This window comes from Rhinopithecus roxellana, chromosome 14 (genome assembly GCF_007565055.1).
Source record: "Rhinopithecus roxellana isolate Shanxi Qingling chromosome 14, ASM756505v1, whole genome shotgun sequence".
NCBI lineage: Eukaryota > Metazoa > Chordata > Mammalia > Primates > Cercopithecidae > Rhinopithecus > Rhinopithecus roxellana.
Window position 1 is genome coordinate 78,429,861 of NC_044562.1, and position 14,919 is coordinate 78,444,779.

The 14,919-nt window shown below is 42.5% G+C and overlaps 1 protein-coding gene across 1 annotated transcript in view; it reads right to left on the minus strand.

Moving 5' to 3' along the window:
* SSB (small RNA binding exonuclease protection factor La) overlaps window positions 1-11,775 on the minus strand; it is a 14,956-nt gene extending 3,181 nt beyond the window's left edge. Inside the window, exons 1-8 of the mRNA XM_010354435.2 lie at window positions 11,636-11,775; window positions 9,435-9,509; window positions 4,310-4,413; window positions 3,736-3,910; window positions 1,729-1,836; window positions 1,551-1,651; window positions 755-826; window positions 411-453 (exon numbers count right to left, since the gene is read on the minus strand). Of these exons, the coding sequence (XP_010352737.1) occupies window positions 411-453; window positions 755-826; window positions 1,551-1,651; window positions 1,729-1,836; window positions 3,736-3,910; window positions 4,310-4,413; window positions 9,435-9,500 (669 nt within the window). The 5' untranslated portion in view covers window positions 9,501-9,509; window positions 11,636-11,775. The remainder of the gene's footprint in view (window positions 1-410; window positions 454-754; window positions 827-1,550; window positions 1,652-1,728; window positions 1,837-3,735; window positions 3,911-4,309; window positions 4,414-9,434; window positions 9,510-11,635) is intronic.
* Window positions 11,776-14,919: the final 3,144 nt, after the last annotated feature.

Here is a 14,919-nt window from a genome sequence, read left to right on the forward strand (position 1 = left end):
ACATCCTGGGTTCAAGTGATTCTCCTGCCTCAGCCTCCCGAGTAGCTGGCATTACAGGCATACACCACCATGCCTGGCTAATTTTTGTATTTTTAGTAGAGGCAGGATTTCACCATATTGGCCAGGCTGGTCTCGAACTCCCAACCTCAGGTGATCCACCCACCTTGGCCTCCTAAAGTGCTGGGAATACAGGCGTGGGCCACTGCACTCGGCCTTTTCGTATTTTAGAACATATTTCCTATCCTTAGTGTTCTCTTTTCCCTCAATGTAATACCTGATATATTGCTTTAGTGCAATGACAACTATAGATAGCTTTGCTTACATATTTTCTTGAAAAAGTCCTCAGACTTAAAAGCTATTCATTTAACTATGAATTACACATATACTAGATAGAAGTAATATATACTTACCATTTCAGCATCTTCTTCTAACTTTTGTTTTGCTTCTTGTTCTCTACAAATAAAAATATCATAATTATAACATACTTACATTTACTATATAAGAAAATTAAGTCCTAATAAAGTTAGGATCACTAAACTTACTTAACCAAAGTCAGAAGTCCTTAGGTTTTTTTGATCGTCCAATGCTAGACTGCAATGCAATTTGGCCCCGAAATTGTCAAGGCAGCTTAAGATCTCAATGTTTCACTAGCAAAGAGAAAGGTCTACTGCCACTATTTCAGAGCGCACCAACTATATTTCTGTCAGAGCATTAAGGAATTCAAAGTATGTCATGATTAGTTCAACATACTTACTGTTTAGCTCTTAATTTAGCTTCCACTTTGTTTTGTTTTCTTTCTTCATTTTTTTTGGCAAAGTAATCATCCCTAAAGAACACACAGTACAGAGGCTAAGTTCACGAGAACAAAGTTAAGACTGCAGATTATTGTGAATAATTTAAGACATGGCATGGCAATAAATGTTGCACACATTTACTGTCAACATAATCATCAACTAAAAATTCAAAATATGCCAAAGAAGTTACTCTCTCATGTTGTTTTAAATAACAGCTTTACTAAGGAAAAATTCCATGTGCCACATAATTCATTCTTTTAAAGTGTACCTTGAATGTTTTTTTAGTATATTCAGTTGTACAACCATCACTACTAATTTCAGAATATTTTCATGACCCCAAAAAGAAACCCCCTATCCATTAGCAATTTCATGTTGATTTTCATTTATCATTCATGTATAGGGAAAAAAAGTATATCAGAAGACATGCAAATAATATTGCAGTTTTCTATAGTGTTAATTCCACAAAAGGAGAAAATTCTAAAATCCCCAAGATCTAAGAATAACAGCAATTATGAAAACCATGTTAAATAATTTTTGAGAAATTAACACTGAAACTATGACTGACACTATGACTGTGATCCATCACAGTGCATCTCTAAGTCAATCAGGTTTAGTATATACCATTTAGAAGACCGTAATGCACTAAAATACTAAAAATATTGGCCTTTCAGGGGATGCTACTTCCATGCTCCTTACCCTAGTGTGTCAATTCCATATAACTAAAAGGCCAGGAGAAACATCAGCAAAAAGACTTACTTGAAAAGTATTAGCAGGTCTGTTTCTTTGTACTTCTGGTCAGGGGTCTCTACAAACTTCTTAGCAGATTCAATGCTATCAAACACAACAAAAATTGATCCCTATAAAAAGGAAGGAAAATATTTTTTAAGTTATTTCCCATATATTTTAAAACTAGAAAAAGTCTATATTATCATACCTTAAATGCTTTATGCAATGTTCTTCTCATCTGAATATTTAGTACTTGACCTTTATCTTCTAACCATTCTTTTATGTCATCAAGAGTTGCATCAGTTGGGAAGCCTTTCTGTGAAGAGTGGGAAGTAATGTACAAATAACAAATAATGACGTCTCAGATAAACAATTGGAGAGAATTTGATTCATTTTATCTTGAAATGAACCCAGGATATACCTATCTATCTCTATTTATCTTTGTTAATCACGTTTTTTTTTTTTTTTTTTTTTTTTTGAGACGGAGTCTTGCTCTGTCGCCCGGGCTGGAGTGCAGTGGCCGGATCTCAGCTCACTGCAAGCTCCGCCTCCCGGGTTTATGCCATTCTCCTGCCTCAGCCTCCGGAGTAGCTGGGACTACAGGCGCCCGCCACCTCGCCCGGCTATTTTTTTGTATTTTTAGTAGAGACGGGGTTTCACCGTGTTAGCCAGGATGGTCTCGATCTCCTGACCTCGTGATCCGCCCGTCTCGGCCTCCCAAAGTGCTGGGATTACAGGCTTGAGCCACCGCGCCCGGCCACGTTTTTTTTTTTTTTGAGACAGAGTCTCTCTCTGTCGCCCAGGCTGGAGAGCAGTGGCCGGATCTCAGCTCACTGCAAGCTCCGCCTTTCGGGTTAACGCCATTCTCCTGCCTCAGCCTCCCGAGTAGCTGGGACTATAGGCGCCTGCCACCACGCCCGGCTAGTTTTTTGTATTTTTTTGTAGAGACGGGGTTTCACCGGGTTAACCAGGATGGTCTCGATCTCCTGACCTCGTGATCCACCCGTCTCGGCCTCCCAAAGTGCTGGGATTACAGGTTTGAGCCACCGCGCCCCGCCTATCTTTGTTAGTCACTTAACAGCCTTGTTTAGGAGCTACTACTCTCCAGTGCAATAAATGTGATTCATCTGGTATTTGCTTTAAAATAATTCAGTTGAGGCAAAAATAAAACAAGATGATTTGCATGTTTTGTTAATAACTAGTAAAGCTGGTGATGGTACATTACTGAATCTATATACATCTGAAATTTTCCATAATAAAAAAACTATTTAAAAATACGCTAAATAGGCCGGGCGCGGTGGCTCAAGCCTGTAATCCCAGCACTTTGGGAGGCCGAGACGGGCGGATCACGAGGTCAGGAGATCGAGACTATCCTGGCTAACACGGTGAAACCCCGTCTCTACTAAAAAAATACAAAAAACTAGCCGGGCGAGGTGGCGGGCGCCTGTAGTCCCAGCTACTCGGGAGGCTGAGGCAGGAGAATGGCGTAAACCCGGGAGGCGGAGTTTGCAGTGAGCTGAGATCTGGCCACTGCACTCCAGCCTGGGTGACAGAGTGAGACTCCTTCTCAAAAAAAAATAAAATAAAATAAAAAAAAAATAAAATAAAATAAAAATAAAAATACGCTAAATAAAATTGTAATCAAGTTTAGCTGCTGATAAGAACAGCTAATATGCAGTAGGTGCTTAGAATATGTCAAAGATTTGATCCAATGTGTATTTTTTTTTTTTCATTTAATTCTCACAACAGTTCTACACGGTAGAAAATATCCACGTTTATGAAGATAAAACTTAGGACCAGGCATGGTGGCTCACACCTGTAATCCCAGCACTTTGGGAGGTCAAGGTGATTGGATTACTTGCGCCCAGGAGATTGACACCAGCCTGGGCAACACAGGGAGACCCCTGTCTCTACAAAAAATGTTTAGCCACGTGTGGTAGCATGCGCCTGTAGTCCCAGCTACTCTGGAGGCTGAGGTGGGAGGATCACTTGAGCCTAGGAGGTCAAGACTGCAGTGGACCATGATCAAACCACTGCATTCCAACATGAGCAACAGGATGAGATTCTGTCTCAAAAACAAAAAGAAACTCAGGTTAAGAATATTACAAAAGGACATAAAATAATTAGTGAGGCTGTGATTCCTGAGCCCTTATTCTTCCATACTTTACTTTCTAAATAAATGTAAGATGTTTAAGTGCATCACAGACCCACTTACAATATAAACAGATCTGTTTTTTACATCATTTTTATACTCATCAGTCACTTCAGGTAGGGGTTTGCTTGGAGACCTTCTGATTTTAGTTTTATCTTCACTGATTTCCATGAGTTCTGCCTTGGATTTGCTCAATGCTTCCACAATTACATTAAAGTCTGTTGTTAGACGGTTCAACCTGAAGAGTACATATAAAAATGTAAGACTCAGGCCGGGCGCGGTGGCTCAACAAGCCTGTAATCCCAGCACTTTGGGAGGCCGAGGCGGGTGGATCACGAGGTCAGGAGATAGAGACCATCCTGGCTAACACGGTGAAACCCCGTCTCTACTAAAAAATACAAAAAAACTAGCCAGGCGATGTGGTGGGCGCCTGTAGTCCCAGCTACTCGGAGGCTGAGGCGGGAGAATGGCATGAACCCAGGAGGCGGAGCTTGCAGTGAGCCGAGATCGCGCCACTGCACTCCAGCCTGGGCGACACAGCGAGACTCCGTCTCAAAAAAAAAAAAAAAAAGTAAGACTCAGCAGTAGCACTCACTGTAAACAGAAAACCTAAAGATTATTTTTAAAAGCTTGTTACCTGTTGAATTTTATCATTATCTCCAAAGGTACCCAGCCTTCATCCAGTTTTATCTGTTCCTTTAGAAACTTGTCCCGTGGCAAATTGAAGTCGCCAAAATAATACTGTGAGATAATTACAATGTATTTCAGAACACTGTATAATATGAACTCTAATCCTGACATTACTCTACAGTACCAAGTTCTGTTACTTAAAAATACATGTCATAAGTTACAAAAGGCAATAAACATTTTCCCAAATATATGATAATAAAATGTTTACAATACAAATTAGCAAAAAGATAAAACTAAAATGTCAATTATTAAAACAGTGTAAGTAACAGATGTGTCAATAGACTAGAAAACCTTAAAGAAGAATAATATAAAGATTATATGAAAAGCCTCTTGCAAATCAGTGTGTAAAGAATAGATGGTTAAATAAAAAGAACTGGAATAAATTGATTAATCACTCAATTTTTATTTTTATTTTTTGACACAGAGTCTCACTCTGTGGCTCAGGCTGGAATGCAGTGGCATGAACTCGGCTCACTGCAACCTCCATTTCCCAGGTTCAAGTGATTCTCCTGCCTCAGACTCCTGAGTAGCTGGGATTACAGGCATGTGCCACTATGCACAGCGAATTTTTGTTATTTTTAGTAGAGACCCAGGGTTTCACCATGTTGGCCTTGAACTCCTGATCTCAAGTGATCTGTCTACCTCGGCCTCCCACAGTGCTGGGACTGCAGGCATGAGTCACCACACTTGGCCTTCTAATTTTTTAAAATTAAAAAATAAGGGACAGGGGCCAGGCACAGTGGTGCACGCCTGTAATCCCTGTACTTTGGGAGGTCAAGAGATAGAGACCACTCTGGCCAACATGGTGAAACCACATCTCTACTAAAAAATAGAAAAATTAGCTGGGCGTAGTGGCGCACACCTGTAGTCCCAGCTACTCAGGAGGCTGGGGCAGGAGAATCGCTTGAACCTGGGAGGAGGAGGTTGCAGTGAGCCAAGATCGTGCCACTGCACTCCAGCCTGACAAAAGAGTGAGACTCCATCTCAAAAAAAAAAAAGTTGGCGGGGGGAGGGGGGGACAGGAGTGCTGGTTCATGCCTAATCCCAGCACTTTAGGAGGCTGAGGTGGGTGCATCGCTTGAGTCTAGGAGTTCAAGACCAGTTTGGGCAACATGGCAAGACCCCAGCTCTACAAAAAAAAAAAAAAAAAAAAAAAGGCCAGGCATGGGTGGTACATGTCTCTAGTCCCAGCGCAGGAAGCTGAAGTGGGAGGATTGCTTAAGCCTGGCAGGTTGAAGCTGCAGTGAGGCATAACTGTGCCACTGTACTCCAGCCTTGGAAACAGAGTAAGACGCTGCCTCAAAAAAAAAAAAAAAGAAAAGAAAAAAAAATTAAAGTAAACGTTTATCAAATTTAAGCATAGAGTACTCTCAATATACACACAAAGGAAAAAACCAAGTATGACCATTTGGAATGCCAGAAGTAACAAAAAGTAAAAGACAAATTTGTCAAGAATTCTTACAAACAAAGAAGAAGGGTAAAAAGAGAACACCCTAATAGAAAATAGTTAAAAGATACTTTATTGGCCTCGCATGGTGGCCCAAGCCCATAATCCCAACACTTTGGGAGGCTGAGGCGGGTCAATTTCTTGAGGCCAGAAGTTTGAGAACAGACTGGCCAGTGCGGTGAAACCCTGACTCTACTAAAAATACAAAAATTAGCTGCACATGGTGGTGCACACCTGTAATCCCAACTACTCAAGTGGCTAAGGCACAAGACTAGTTTGAACTCGGGAGGTGGAGGTTGCAGTGAGTCGAGATCACTGCCACTGTACTCCAGTCTGAGCGGAAAGCAATACTGTCTCTCTGTCTTAAATAAAAAAAAAAAAAAAGGACACCATTTTTCAGAGGTCGGGTCTTGCTTTGTTGCCCAGACTGGGGTGCAGTGGTGCAACCATAGCTCACTGCAGCCTGAAACTCTTGGGCTCAATTGATCTTCTGCCTCAGCCTTCCAAGTAACTAGGACGACAGGCACATGCCACCATGCCCAGCTAACGATTTGTTTAAAAATTATAAAAAATAGGCCAAGCGCAGTAGGCTCATGCCTGTAATCCCAGCACTTTGGGAGGCCAAAGCAGGTGGATCACTTGAGGTCAGGAGTTCAAAACCAGCCTGACCAACATGGTGAAACCCCGTCTCCACCAAAAATACAAAAATTAGCCGGGCATGGTGGTGTGCACCTGTAATCCCAGCTACTTGGGAGGCTGAGGAATTGCGTGAACCTGGAAGGTAGAGGTTGCGGTGAGCTGAAATCACACCACTGCACTCCAGCCTGGGAGATAAGAATAAGACTCCTTCTCAAAAAATAAATAAACAAACTACTGTAAACTAAAAAAAGTCCAACCTCATTTCATTATTAATCAAAGAAATACAATTTAAAGCAATGAGACAGCATTTTTCATCTAACAAACTGGCTTAGATTAGGAAAAAAACCAAGACTACCTAGTATTGACTTGAACACAGAGAACTAGCCATGCAGGCAAGATGTAAACTGACAATTACCAGTGTTTTTTAAAATGTGCATAATCCTTGAGCCAGTATGGCTCCTTCTAAGAATTTTACCTTTAAGAAATCAATAAACATGTTTACTAAGATTTATATATAAGAATATTTGTCAAAGAATGATTACAGCTAAAAAAATTAGAAAGATCCTTCGTTTTAAAGAGGAGAATGAAAAAAATATTGATTACAAAACTTTTCTTTTCTTTTTTTTTCTTGAGACGGAGTCTCACTCTGTCACCCAGGCTGGAGTGCAGTGGCTGGATCTCAGCTCACTCCAAGCTCCGCCTCCTGGGTTTACGCCATTCTCCTGCCTCAGCCTCCCGAGTAGCTGGGACTACAGGCGCCTGCCACCTCGCCCGGATAGTTTTTTGATTACAAAACTTTTCTCCACAAAAATGCATCCTATGTTTAGCGGGGTAAAGGGAAGGAAATAAAATTGTTAGAAATGTACCACTGTGGTGGGGGATGTTTTTAAAGGTGAAGGCACTATGCTTGTGTGGAGGCAGGGGATATATGGAAAATCTCTGTACCTTGCACTCAATTTTGCTGTAAACCTAGAACTGTTGTAAAATATAAGGTCCACTAAAAAAATAAAAATTTAGGCCGGGCGCGGTGGCTCAAGCCTGTAATCCCAGCATTTTGGGAGGCCGAGACGGGCGGATCACGAGGTCAGGAGATCAAGACTATCCTGGCTAACACGGTGAAACCCCGTCTCTACTAAAAATACAAAAAATTAGCCGGGCGAGGTGGCTGGCGCCTGTGGGCCCAGCTACTCAGGAGGCTGAGGCAGGAGAATGGCGAGAACCTGGGAGGCGGAGGTTGCAATGAGCTGAGATCCGGCCACTGCACTCCAGCCTGGGCGACAGAGCAAGACTCCGTCTCAAAACAAACAAACAAACAAACAAAAAATAAAAATTTAGTATGAGCATGAAGCAAAGTGTTAAAACCTTTTAACCTTGATTACCTCAGAAGAGTAGGATTTGAGAGTTAGCAGGTTGTGGGAGAGATATAACCTTTTCTATATACATCTTAGTATTGTTCTAAGTATTAAACACAGAATGAGTAATTTCTAATTTTTCTCCCCACAATCATAAGGAAATTAATATAAAAAAAGGAACATAAGACATTTTAAATGCAGAGACGTGCAGCTTAAAAAAAAAAAAAACAAAAAAAGCAGTTCAGAGAATTGAAGAAAAAACCCACACCAAACAGTATGATCTGAGGGATTCCTTAGCAAGAACATAAGTTTAAAGATAATTTCCTATGCAACCATTATTGATATTGTAAAGATTTAAAGATTTTTTTCTTTTTGACTTTAACTGAACAAAGAACGATTTGCATATCAGGAAGCCTCCCCAGCCAGAGTATGCTCACAAAGACTCTCAAGTTTCTTCCCCCCAACCCCCCAAAACAGTATCTCGCTCTGTCATCCAGGCTTGAGTGCAGTGGTATGATCACAGCCACTGCAGCCTCTACCTTCTGGGCTCCATCAATCCTCCCACCTCGGCTTCCCAAGTAGCTGGGACTACAGGCAAACCGCTAACACACTGAGCTAATTTTTAAAAATTTTTTGTAGAGATGGGGCCTCATCATGTTGCCCAGGCTGGTCTCTAACCCCTGGACTCAAGCCATCCTCCTGCCTCTGTACTGCAAAGGTACTGAGGATCACTTGAGGTTATTACGTTAACATAAACATAATACCTAAATTTGAAAAAATGCTAAGAGGGGTTTGAAAACAGATACTATAGTAAAGTTACTAGCCAGGCACAGTGGGTCACACTTGTAATCCCAGCACTTTGGGAGGCTGAGGTGGGGCGATCACCTGAGGTCTGGAGTTCGAGACCAACCTGGCCAACATGGTTAAACTCCGTCTCTACTAAAAATACAAAAATTAGCCTGGTGTGGTGGTGTGCTCCTGTAGTCCCAGCTATTTGGCAGCTGAGGCAGGAGAATCATTTGAACCCAGGAGGCAGAGGCTGCAGTGAGCCGAGACTGCTGTAGTGAGTAAGGATAGTGCCACTGCACTCCAGCCTGGCCAAGAGAGTGAGACTCCAGCTCAAAAAAAAGATACTATATTAAAGTTACAATAGCTGAGAACTGACTGGGCAGAGAAAAATTACGAAGATCATCAAAAATATAGTGTTATTTAACAGGGAAGGTACTTTACCAAGGACTTTTATGTTACCTGTGTGTCAGGCATTCTTCTAGGTACTTAACATTATATTCACTAATCCTCCAAACTACCTTATGAGAAGGGAACTACTATTATCCTCATTTTATATGAGACTAAGAAGCTAAAATTTTATATGAGACTATGAAACTAAAATTTTAAAAAGATTAACTCTCGTTTATAGTGTTACCTTTTGAAATGTTTGTACATCTTAAGTTTCACAACCTGGCTCCACCAATATAAAATTGTATGCTATTGTATGTTCATCTAAGAATCAAAGGCAAACCAAATGTTGAATATGTCCATATACTGAAATGAAATGTTCTTTCTGTATTTGTGTTGAGGCCCTACATTTTCTTTCAAGGAACTTGTTTTTGCAGTTTATAGCACAGGAATCATACCTCAATTTGATGACAGATTTTGGCCTCCAGGGCAGCCATCTTTTCATTATCACCATTTTCAGCCATTGTGGCTATCTGTAAAATTTACCAAATTAGCATAAAGTTATTTTTTTATATAAAACTCAAGACTAGAAAGAGAATGTTTACAAAGTATTAATATCCCATTGTTTTCTTAAAAAGTCAGGAATTTCTGTTTTCACAGGTTCAGTTTATTTACTCAATTCTCAAATATCTCAACAAAGCAACACTTTGGAATAAGTGATGAAAAAATCTAAAAACTATAAAAAACCTCTCTCTCAGTAAATCACTACCCCATCTTCTTTTTTTTTTTTTTTTTTTTTTTTTTTTTTTTATTTTTGAGACGGAATCTCGCTCTGTCGCCCAGGCTGGAGTGCAGTGGCCGGATCTCAGCTCACTGCAAGCTCTGCCTCCCGGGTTTATGCCATTCTCCTGCCTCAGCCTCCCCACTACCCCATCTTCTATAACAAGAAACTGTTTATCTCACTTGGCTGGTCAGGAAAACTTTAGAGAAAAAAACTCCAATCACTTACCAACCATTTCCAGCTTTAAACAGATATCTGTCAGTATGTCACCATGGCTCGCTGTACATTTGTTCCGTTTGGTTCATTTTCTTTTTTCTTTTTTTTTTTTTTTTTGAGACGGAGTCTCGCTCTTGTTACCCAGGCTGGAGTACAATGGCGCCATCTCGACTCACTGCAATCTCCGCCTCCCAGGTTCAAGTGATTTTTTCGTCTTAGCCTCCTGAGTAGCTAGGATTACAGGCACCCGCCACCTCGCCTGACTGATTTTTGTATTTTTAGTAGAGACGGGGTTTCACCATGCTGGTCAGGTTGGTCTTGAATTCCTGACCTCAGGCGATCCACCCGCCTCGGCCTCCCAAAGTGCTGGGTTTACAGGCGTGAGCCACCGCGCCCGGCCTTATTTCTTTTAAAATGCAGTCACAACTGACTTACCCAAACCTTGTATTTTAACTTTTAAGGTGAAAAACGTTACAGTTCCTTAGATACTCTATGCTAAGGAACATACGAAAACAAAAATGGGAGAATGCGGTCACACTAGCACAACATTAAACTGGGGAGTATGCCTACTAATTTACTAATACATTGGATAGCCAGTTTCCTGTTTCGTATTCCTGACATTAGCGCTGCAGGGAAAAAAGGAGGCTGTGCTATTGGTTTGCTAGAAATTACAAACCAAGTCTTCTAATTACAAAGTACTTGCCTCCAGGACTCTACTAAGTCACCCAGTCATCCCAATTGTACAAAACTTACGTGAACAAATTATCAAGAATATTGCCGTTAGTTGACTCTAGTTATGAACTGATGTAGGTACACTTCTTGGAAACATCGCCTGACACACTGCAATTGCATTCGCTACCCTGGATACACATAGGAAGCACTTGCAACGGGGTACTGCGTGATCCACATCCCCCTAGAGAAATTATTCAATTTTATGCATTGTCTTGTCTATCACAATTTACACTCCTAAGTTACCACAGTGATCTAGAGCCCCCTACAAAGCAAACGATGAAATAAAAGAACTATTTAGAACTTGCAAAACCTATTTGGCCTAATTTTGGAAATGCGCTTCATCAGATAATTTTCCAGAATGCACGACTGTAAGTGAAATATTACCCACGTTTGCCCGTTTCACACCGAAACCTGATGTGAGCGATGAAGGCCCTAATAGACCAAGAGTGACACTAGGGTACATTTGCGGCCCAAAGTTCTTTGGCCTCCAGTCAGTCCCATAGGCTCCACAGAACCCTCCGGCGTCTACCCATGACCACCTCCGCAGAAACTTACAGAGATGGCCAGTAGCCTTCGGTGAGACTAGAACGCGGTGGAGGTAAAAAAAAAAAAAAAAAAAAACCGAAAAGACGCAGTGGGGATGGGGCAGCCACAGTCCCGTCTCTCAGCAACCGCGGAACTGCCTGGGCACCAGCCACGTGCGGGGAACCCCAGGATCCCGCATTCCTCGCGGGGGCAGCCTCGCCGCCGCCCGCGCCCGCTCCCCTCCGCCGCCTCCGACTGCGGCCCACGCGGCGCTCGGCCTGAACGTGAGGAAGGCGAGGGAAGGACAGACGCCGCGAGAAGCAGTAAGGAACGGAAACGCGCGGTCGCGCACCAGCAAAGCGGGCCCTTATTGTAGCTTCTCATTAGCCACCAAGAATTGCTCACCTTTAAGGTTCCGGCCCACAGAGCCGCGCCACAGGCTCACACACAGCAACAGCAACAGCAACGACTCCACTTCCCAGCTCTGCCGGCCGGCCTAAAGCGCTCCAAGAAGATGGGGACCGTCCCGGCAGCCCTTGCGGCCTGGGTGGGCGGGGCCAAGGACGAGCTGGAGCGGTCCCTGTGCTCTGAGCATGCGCGGCTGCCGGGGCCTCCCAGGGACCCTGGAGTCCCCGCCCTCAATCCCAAACAGATTGGGTTAAAAAGTACCGCAGGGTGTAGGGGAATGGCTGCTAGTTTGTGTCAGTATAAACATTTATTTTTAAGTATTTCTGGACGGCGTCTGTACCCCAGCCCTTCCTTTGGCCCTCCATTCATGTGAAGTGTTTTGGGTTTTTAATACACACACATATCATGTTGTAGTAGTTCTCAAAAAAAAAAAGGACAAGTGAAATTTTTTTTAAAAAAATCAAAGATCCATGTAATCTTAGTTTTGAAGACAGTACAGTACAGCGTGTAAAAACTGGGTGTCTGGAATCAGACTGCCTGCTTCAAATAATGGTCCTCCTCCTGCTGTGAAACTGATCTCAGGCAAGTTGTTCAACTTCTGTGTTTCTCAGGTATAAATAGGACCAATAATAAATACTACCTAGTTCATACAATTGCTGTAAGTATTCAACTTGATGCAATATTGTCAACCTAAAGGGAAAAACTGAGGCAAAATTAATATGAGTAGACAGTTTATTTGAGCCAAGTTTGAAGACTGCCACGTGAGAGCATGGATTCAAATTGCTCTGAATATATGCTCTGATTAGCAGCACTTACAAGTAGATTTTTTTTTTTTTTTTTTTTTTGAGACGGAGTCTCGCTCTGTCACCCGGGCTGGAGTGCTGTGGCCGGATCTCAGCTCACTGCAAGCTCCGCCTCCCGGGTTCACGCCATTCTCCTGCCTCAGCCTCCCGAGTAGCTGGGACTACAGGCGCCGCTACCTCGCCCGGCTAGTTTTTTGTAGTTTTTAGTAGAAACGGGGTTTCACCGTGTTAGCCAGGATGGTCTCGATCTCCTGACCTCGTGATCCGCCCGCCTCGGCCTCCCAAAGTGCTGGGATTACAGGCTTGAGCCACCGCGCCCGGCCTACAAGTAGATTTTTAAAGAAAAAAGAAGAGGCAATTCCTAAATTGTTTACCAATAATTTACGTTACAATAACATAAGCTATTGATTGGCTATACATTGTTCTTTGTATCACAAATTCTAAGAACATGAAAATGGATGAGGCAGGTAGTAAGAAACAAAGTGACTTTAAACAATTGCCCCCCAAGCATGGTGATTGATATAGTTTGTTTCTCTGTCCCCACACAAATCTCATCTCAAATTGTAATCCCCATAATCCCCAAGTGTGGAGGGGAGGAACCACACACATGGTGGGAGGTGATTGGATCATGGGGATTGTCAGGCCTCTGAGCCCAAGCCAAGCCATCGCATCCCTTGTGACTTGAACGTATAGGCCCAGGTGGCCTGAAGTAATTGAAGAATCACAAAAGAAGTGCAAATGCCCTGCCTTGCCTTAACCGATGACATTGCACCACAAAAGAAGTGAAAATGGCTGGTCCTTGCCTTAAGCGATGATATTATCTTGTGAAATTCCTTTTCCTGGCTCATTCTGGCTCAAAAAGCTCCCCCACTGAGCACCTTGTGACCCCCACTCCTGCCCGCCAGAGAACAACCCCCCTTTGACTGTAATTTTCCTTTACCTACCCAAATCCTATAAAACGGCCGTACCATTATCTCCCTTCGCTGACTGTCTTTGCGGACTCAGCCCGCCTTCACCCAGGTGAAATAAACAGCCATGTTGCTCACACAAAGCCTGTTTGGTGGTCTCTTCACACGGACGCACATAACAGGGATGGTTTCCCCCATGCTGTTCTCCTGGTGGTTTTATAAGGCAGTTTTCCCTGCTCTTGCTTGCTCCCTCTCACCTGCCACTGTGTAAGACATGCCTCTTCCTCTTCCACCATGATTGTAAGTTTCCTGAGGTCTCACCAGACATGCGGAATTGTGAGTCAATTAAACCTCTTTTCTTTATGAATTACCCAGTCTTGGGTATGTCTTTATTGCAGTGTGAGACCTAACTAATACAGGGGTGTAGGGACATGACTGAAGTCCCAAACACATCTCTCTCTGTGCCTGATAAATTCTGCATACCTCACATAGTTCAGACTGCTCTGGGCTCTTTTTCTTTTCTTAAGGTCAATGAGAAAAAACATATTTAACAGGGTTGTGCTCAGGTAGTTTAAATTCAAATTAATTAGATTATCTTTTATCCATTCAAAGAATATTTAGTCTCTATTTTATGCCAGACACAATTGAAATCTTCATTCTTGTTTTGATCAAGTCAGTGAGAATACACGTATTTAATAGAACAAATAATATGAGTGTCAGGGTACTCTCATTCATCCATTCAGCAAACTATTTATTACATACCTGTTAATGTCCTGGTATGGAGGCTTAACACTGGGAATAGAAAGAAGAGCCAGACTCTGCCTAGAGACAGAGCTACCTAAACAAATATATCTGCTTCTTTATGCCCCACAACATCTAGGCAGAACTGCAGGTACAGCCTATTATCAGAAATCACACCTGCTAAAAACATTTATTTCATGTTCTCATCAGGTACCTGGTCCTTTGCTCTCCCTTTCTTGTCTTTTGTTTTGTTTTTCGTTTTCTTTTTTCTTTTTTTTTTCTTTTTTTTTAGACAGAGTCTCCCTCTGTCACGGAGGCTGGAGTGCAGTGGCACCACCTCGGCTCAGCGCAACCTCTGCCTCCCAGATTCAAGTGATTCTCCTGCCTCAGCCTCCTGAGTAGCTGGGATTACAGGTGCCCTGCCACCACACCTGGCTAATTTTTTTTATTTTTAGTAGATTCAGGGCTTCGCCATGTTGGCCAGGTTGGTTTCAAATTCCTGGACTCAGGTGATCCACCCGCCTCAGCCTCCTAAAGTACTGGGATTACAGGCATGAGACACCGCGTCTGACCCTTTTCTTATCTTTTCTTTTTCTCCCTCATTCCCTTCCAGAATCTGAGCTCCCTGCAGACACATCCTTTAAGGAAAATGAATTCCTGGTGGCAGACCAGGAAACTTCACGTTTCATTTACAGTACCTAGGAAAGGACTCTCTCTCATACTGGTATCCATCTCTTATAGCATAACTTTGTAAGTCAGTGCACTAAAAGACCATATTTCTGGGTATACATGTAGTACAATTATTTTAGAGAACAAATTGATAATATCT